General features: G+C 39.0%; 1 protein-coding gene across 2 annotated transcripts in view; it reads right to left on the reverse strand.

The window, feature by feature from the left end:
- The window catches only part of LOC107675168 (IQ motif and SEC7 domain-containing protein 1-like), an 83716-nt gene that overhangs the window by 61384 nt on the left and 14202 nt on the right, over positions 1-8130 (reverse strand). The window contains exon 1 of one of the 2 annotated variants that reach the window (XM_016469420.1): positions 1415-1629. The exons of the other annotated variant lie outside the window; for it this stretch is intronic. Within the exon in view, the coding sequence (XP_016324906.1) occupies positions 1415-1452 (38 nt within the window). The 5' untranslated portion in view covers positions 1453-1629. Of the gene's footprint in view, positions 1-1414; positions 1630-8130 lie in introns of those variants that run through there. 2 annotated transcript variants of the gene reach the window in all.

Here is an 8130-nt window from a genome sequence, read left to right on the forward strand (position 1 = left end):
TCAGGTCTTTATGTAACTCTGCACCAGACTGCTGTCACATACACAACGCCACTGCTTCAGTCACAGATTTCCAGACACTTACATCAACGTAACAGGAATAGTTCACAAATAGAGCTTAAATGTTATTAATGCATTCAAATGTTTGTAAAAACAATCACTTCTCATTGGGGATCACATGCAACTCATCTTGGCCACCAAATATTAAGTGGCAAATAATGTTTCTGGCTTTAACATAATAAATAAAGGCTGTTGCTTATTGTTAAAAAAAAAAAAGAATATAACAACAATAGTAATAATAAATAAGTAAATAAAGGAACGTCTTTTTTCCTACTTCCTGTTTTTCATTTAGTAATAATAATAATGATAATTATTATTATTATTATTATGTAACCATATTGATATATAAATAAAAACATTTTGGCCAGCAAACCTGTAATTTTTTTTTCCTGAAATTGTGTATCCCTAAATACAAGTAAAGAAATACAAGAGCTTTATAGCAACAATATCTGTCATACAACACAAATTAACTAAATAAATATATATATATTTGATTATAATGATAACTGGACGCCACTGGCTGAAATAAATGCAATGTGATGGGGTCATGTGACAACAATGTGACGTACTATTAATGGAAATGTTATCATTGCACACATCATACTGATTTGCATGCTATTTGAAAAATAAATAAATAAATGAATAATAAATAAATAAATAGCTAGCAGTTTAAAGTACACACTGTGCAGTACAAGCAGGATGCTGGTGTTCCTTACTGAATCACTTTGAATTCACCACTGGAACGTCCTACAAAGTGCTCAAATAGCCTTAAACCCATGAACTAGTGCTAAAGTGCCCTTCAGTTTAACCTCAGTTACCTTGAGAGGACTGTATCTCCAATGAACACTCACACATCTCTGATGCTGCTTTCAGATGCCTAATGCTGACAAGAGCAAGAATAAACAAACTGCAAAAATAAAAATCCAAAGCATCAAAAAGATTTCTGCAGTTATTTATGGGAGAGGCGGCCAGACTGAAAACTGCACATGAAGGAGAAATGCATCACAGATCACAGTTCATAGCAGCACATTGTGCTCTAAGCATGTGACTGTGAAATTGCGTCATAATGCACATTAGCTACAGCCAAACACACACACACACACACACATAGAGGGTCACAGCTCCTCGTGTTTATACGACACATGAAAACACCTCACCTCAGCAGACCAAGCACAGAGCTATCACTGCCATTTACTGCAACAGCACATCCCAAACACATTATGACCAATGCAGAACTCGCCTCGCCATCCGGACATTAGTCCATCGCCACAAGCTCCTTGTGGAGCACACACACGATCTCACAGCCTCCGTGTGAAACACACGACTTTCATGCATGCAGACCGCATCTGATACTCACATGATGCCGAGTCTGTGTGCCATGGCCGCGGGTCTCATTCAGTCTGCTCAACGCTACAGCGCTGCGTTCCTGGTGCGCGACGTCACACATGCATCACACACTTACATCAGCAAGCAAATACTGACACTGCACAGAACGAGGACAGCAATTCACAGATGCTGCTAAGGAAATGCGTGTGTGTGTGTGTGTGTGTGTGTGTGAGATTTCTTAATGTGAAGGACATGCTCTGCCTCCTCCATCTGCAGCCTTTAGTACAGTCCACAGCCAGGGCAGCTGATTGGCTCTCTGGTCTCCATAGAAACAGGAGGAGAGAGATCCTGAACGCAGCGCCCATTACACACGTAATAATACATCAACATCACAGCCAGAGGTCAAGCAAGGAAGAGAATCGCTTTCTGTTTTGAGAAATGAAACAGCATGGCCAGTAAATTAATCATTTGTTAATGTGAATTTCACGTGTGGTAAAAAGGTCATGAATATAATGTCACTATATGAAGAAATTGGTACTAAAACAGTCGTTAAAAAAAATGTTCAATTATGTCATGACTTTATTTGTTATTTTAGGGTAAAATATGGCCTGGAGATGGAGGTTTCATAAAGCTACCCACCACCTGTCCACTATTCCATTAAATATCAAACATATTTTGGTGCTACTGCTATAATATTGTGACACATGAAAGTAAATAAAATAAATTCCACCTGACTAAAAAGAAAACAAAAACTGTACATTCCTGCAGTGGTCCTGAGTTCACTGGAGAAACTAATGACACTTCACTGGTGTTCATGAACGCTAATGCTCTGTACACATCCTGTAGAACAAATAGAGATGGAAATGTGCACAAAAAAAGGGACTAAAAGGGTCCAGTTGATGTTGGGAGATGCAATTTTAAGGAATTTTTGGTAACACTTTATTTTAAGGTGTCCTTGTTACACGTTACATGTACGTACTATTATAATTACAATAAATTATGCATAATTACATGCAAGTAACCCTAAGACAAAGCCTAATCCTAACCATAACCATATAGCAAGTACATGTAATTAATTAATATTACTCAGTATTTAAATGTATAATTACACTGTAACAAGGACACCTTAAAATAAAGTGTAACCCAGTGGTTCTCAAACTTTTCCCCATCCCACCTCAGACTACCAAATAATTTCACTAAACATTATGAAAAATTAATGCTTTTTTAATTTCAAAAACCTACAGGGAAAAAACACCCGCATCACTTGAAACATTGAAAAATAGCATACAGAGAATAACTGTTATTGCTATTATTATTCCCCCTGTTATTTATAATTTTTTTGTGGGTTTCTTGCTGTCCGCTAAGGCATAGGACACACACAGGCTTTCCTCCTCACCAACGACATTAAACACCATGTCTACACCGGAGGAGAGCGGCAAAATACAGTAGAACCCATTATAATCAGTGACGCTGTGTACACTGGATGCGACACGACAAAACCCCGACATTAAACTGATGTCTTGCTCTATTTATGACGTACTGACACAAAGTTAAAATGATTTGCAACGGTCGCTTTGTCGTGTCCAGTGTAGACTTGTGGCGCGACGCACAACTGTAGCGTCCGGTATAGACACAGTGAGTGAAGCCGAGAGCAAGATATGCCTCGTCATATTTTCTGCATTTAGCTTTTAAATGACCAGCACCTGCCTGGGTCTGTGCGACTTCATCTATGGCTTTTCTCTTCCCTTTCACAAACCGATCCATCTCCCATTCTAAATTATGTCCTTTGGCTGTTTACTGTTTTATTTATTTTCTTTTTCTGCTGATGACCCGCAGAATGGTATGTCATTAACATATTCATGATTCATTGAGATTCTAACTTAAAAATTTGCCATGTCAACAAAAAATAAGGTCACAAACCTAAATGAGGAATTCATAGGAATGATCTGAGGTCAGGTTGTCTAATGACTGCCAAAAATACTAAAGGCTCCACAAGCATTAAGCATATCACACACATATTTAAAATAAATAGGCACATTTCTTGATGATGGGGTTCCGTAGCATAATATAGCCACCAGATGGCATTACAGTTAACTACAAGTTCAGAAACTAATCCAGAGACCATGCCAAATAACCTGATCAAAACTTTATAATATTTTGCCATTAACATCTGCCTCTGTCTGTCTATCTGTGCACTGACACAGTCCTAAGCATGCATTGTTAAACTATAGAAGAGTGAGAAGAGCTGTGAGAAAAGAGGAAGACTCTACTGCTGCACCTTCCCCTGGGTCTCATCAGATGTCAGGCACCTGTGCCACTGAAAGATGGTGCAAAAGTGTGTAAAGATGCCTTCTGATGAACACTTCCATTGACATACAAAGTTCAAAGGGTTAATTCAATTATCTTCAAAAGGGATTCTTTAGCATTCAATTAAAATTCCAACATTCAACGAAACAAGCTCAGGTTGTATAGACAGGAGAAAAACAATGCACAGGCAACATAAGTGATGATGAAAGCCTAATATTTAAATGTAGTGATGTATTTTTTACTAAGAAACCCATTTTGGGGTATTTTTTCGTAACCCTGAATAAAACAAGACGTTGGAATATGTACAGATGGCTGTTCTCACAAAACAAACATGCATTTCCCTGTAGTACATCATGTGATCAGACACATTTAGGCTACACTGTTAGGCTGCAATTTGTAAAGCTTTAGGGCTCAGATGAACCACGATCAGAATCATTTTGTCCAAATGGAGAGAGTTTGGAATAGTTGCTAATCTTCCACTTTATGATCCTGGATGAATTATGGATCAAAGTCTTATGAACGGATACAGTACCAGCAGAATGCAACACAGGCCCTGTTATGTTCCTCATACATACACACACTGGTAGTGTGATGGTTTGGGGATGTTCTGCTGCATCAGGACCTAACAGTTGGGTCATGTAGCAAGACAGCAAGCAAGTCTACCTCAGAAAGGATGAAAAACTAAAATTAAAGTATTGGAGTGATCTAGTCAAAGTCCAGCTTAAACTCCTTTGAAATGCTCACAGATGTCACAAGGCTAAGGGCCAAAATTAGACTGTGTAAATGGAGTGTTAAAATAATATATACATGATACATGCATCTTGTTGTGTTTTTATTCATGAAGAGTCAGTTTTATGCATTTTGTATGTTTTTATTGAAGATCTAATGACATGCAGGGCCATATTTTAAGAGTGGTGCATCTTGAGGGCATTTGTCATATACATCTAGCAGTGGGCTTAAGGTATAAAGTATAAATTAGACTGGCAAAATTGGGATTGCAAAACACAAGGACCATGTGTGTGTTTTTGTCATGACGTTATGTTGCTCACTTATAGAGAATGTAATCGTAATCCATCTTTAATCATATGGAATAAACACTACACTATGGCTAGTATTCACTGTACTGTGATTGTCAGGAACACCATGTTATTTTGGCTGCTTGGGATGCATCATCCTTGGTACCGCCCCTTTGTGAAATGTGGCGCTTTGAATGAGTGCTAGCAGTTGGGTTATCCTCCTGTCTGTCATGTGTGCTGGCTGTTGGCCAGTTTTCAGGTTAGTCCCTGTTTTAAAAATGCCTTTTGCCTGTTAAATGGAGAGGCTTATTACCTTGTTTGTTTTTAGCCATGGGCCTGCAAGTAGCTGTAATCCTGCGTGGTGAGCGACCATGTGTATTGCAGCATTGTACCATTTTCTTGGTATGTATGGAGAGTTTGTTTGTTTTTAACAAGAGTTTTTATGAGTAACTTTTTCTGTTCAATGTCCAGCAGGTTTGATTGCACGTCTAGGGGTTTCCAATGATCTAAATAGAAGCCTAACAAACATCAAGTAACTGACTGCACTGCTGCTCTGTTTTGTTTTGTTATAGTTTTAACAGTTTTGTCTGGAACTCATCTGGGTCCATCTGTTATATATATATATATATATATACTGTGTATATATATATATACACTGTATATATTTTGTTTTATTTGTGTTTGAAGCACTGGCACAGAATTGTGCTGGTCTGCGCGTGAGTTAGCTGGGAGGCTAAATTCCTGTAATCTGGCTCTTCTTGGCCATTTTATTTCCCTCCTCAGTGCCAGTGGCTGTTTGTTTGTGCTTTGGTGTTTTTGTGTGTAAACTGTTATTGAATTGACTTTTGATTTGTATGTGTTTTTTTGTATTGTTTTGTGCGTGGATTTAGGTCTTTAAAGTGGGAGGGGTTGGCCATGGTACCCTGTACTGTGTGTCCACATGGAGTGCTGTGTTTAACATTTTTGATTTTTTCACAAGAGTGTGTGTGTCATGGGTATTGAGTGTGGGGTAGAAATCTGAGGGTCTTTGCTGGCCACCTCCCTCTTTATTTTTGTTATTTTATTTTATTGCACTTATGGGTTTGTATGTTACTGGTATAGACTTGTGATGTGATTTGAGACCTTGTATTGGAAGTATTGTATTGTTTGTTTTTATTAATTGTATGTTAATAAAGTGATTCTTGTTGATATATCTGTCTATATCTTCATGCTCACCCTGCCTTTGGCAACGAACCTGTGTCCCTTTGCTTAGGGCTGTTATGTCCCGGTGTATTCCGGGTGGTGTAGTCGACTATAGGATTTCTCTTATTATTGGTAATTTTTAAGCACCTGACCACCCTTGCCACATTATGTTCCACTGTAATGTCAGACTGAGAACATGCACATTGACAGCACCTGCTGGTGGAATCCCTCAACTACAAATGAGTTTAGACTTTGTGTGGAAAATAGACATTGTTTCTAGATGTCTAACATGCAATGTCTACTCATCACAAAAATAGTGCTCCTTTATTTATTTGGATGTCCCATTTTGTACATGTTGTCCTGGCACAAGAATCACAGTTTAATTTAAGCACGCTGACAGCACTGGTAATTTCTAGTAAAACAAATATTATAGGTGTTTATTACTGTATGCTTTTGAAAAAGATGCAGTGGCAACACCCTGGCCTAAAATAATTTTAAAGATGTTATTCTTATTAGGATCATTTTAGTCTGCCTTCACAGACTAGTGTCTGTGTATATTAAAATACAAAAGACTGCTATCTAAATATGAAGTCAGCATGTTATGCTCTCTATTTACAATTGAATATACTACAGGAAACATCACCGATGATGTTTTCAGAAGGATCACATAGTGATGTATGTTAAAAGCATCTGTCTGGAGTAACCTGTGACTACCAGGAAGAGGCTGGTTGACTACCAAGAATAGCGGGGTGGCGGCTGGAGAGACAGCAGACAGTTTGAAAAGATGGCATTGGGGCAGTGAGGGCAAGCAGCACAACATGTGGCTTCTGAGAGGAAGAACCCATAGCAAGCTACAGATCAACCCATGGAAGAATACCCCCAGGGATCCAAGAGAGGGGTGTGGAAGAGGATCCCATACTGATGTACCAAAGGACGCAGAGACATGGTAATGGATATATGATGATGAGTGTGGATTGTGTGTGCAGCAATGTGTGCAAGAACCAGTACTGATGGTGCAAGAGTCGCAGCTCTCAGGAACTACGCCCGGAAACCTTGCTAGACTTGAATAAGGGAACCTATGACGCTCTGGCTCCCGGTAAACATTGGACTATGGTGGCTGGTGTCTCTATTTTCACGTTCCGTACAATAGAATCGCCAATAACTAGAGCACTTTCATCAGGTTTCTCAGTGGGTGCATCACTGAGTGGAGAAGTCCTGTTTAATGTTTTGATCAGAATGGAAGAGCTGTGTTTTGGCCCGCGAATATGCCGCCTCACAGTCACCCAGTCGCCCTGCTGCAGGGGCTCTGCAACCAGAACCGAACAATGTACTGGACTCACTAAGCTAGTCACATCCAAAGCCATATCTGAGGCTCTCACATTCTCACTATCCTCGATTAAAGTTTGGATGCGTGTCTCTAGTTCTGAATTCTTCTTTGTCAGCCTAACTATCTCCCTGCATTTATCACATGTGAATCCCTTGCCGCTAACATAGAAGGCTACACTAAACATGTGGCAAGCAGTGCAAGTGACAATAACAGAAGAAGCCATGACTCGCTGTGTTTGTTAAATGATTCCGACTTACCACAGTTGTTTGATGGACTCGTAGCGGAGTAAGAGAGAGAAAAGTTATAAAATAACTTTTATTTTATATTTAAATTTTATTTTATATTTTAATAAAAACACAGACAGACAGATAGACAGATCTACAGTTTTACATACAAACTACACAGTCTGGGTCATGTACATTTTAACCTCATGGTATCAAGGCTGTCAAGGTTACTTCCAAAGAAAATGTAAACTTGAATCTGTTCCTCCCACAAATCAATCATATGGCTTAACATTTAGAATATAATGAGATTTTTATTTATTTTTTTTAGTTTTTCATGTAGATATATGAGCAACTTAAGAGCGGTAGAGCCCTTCACGGGCCTAAAATCTAGGCCCTAGTCTGGCCCAATGGGAGACCCAATCCCCTCACACCTTCTCCAAGTAATCTCTCCTACATTCTTACCAGCACTCACACACATCATCAACACATCTCTCCTCACAGGCACTTTCCCCACTGCATTCAAACAGGCTCGGATAACCCCACTGCTCAAAAAACCTATATTAAACACTTCACTTACAGATAGCTACAGACCTGTCTCTCTCCTTCCATTCATAGCGAAAAGCCTCGAAAGAGTTGTTTTCAACCAGATATCATTGTTTCTTTCACAGAACAACAAACTGGATGCTAACCA

Source organism: Sinocyclocheilus anshuiensis, unplaced genomic scaffold (assembly GCF_001515605.1).
Source record: "Sinocyclocheilus anshuiensis isolate Anshui unplaced genomic scaffold, SAMN03320099.WGS_v1.1 scaffold1556, whole genome shotgun sequence".
Lineage (NCBI taxonomy): Eukaryota > Metazoa > Chordata > Actinopteri > Cypriniformes > Cyprinidae > Sinocyclocheilus > Sinocyclocheilus anshuiensis.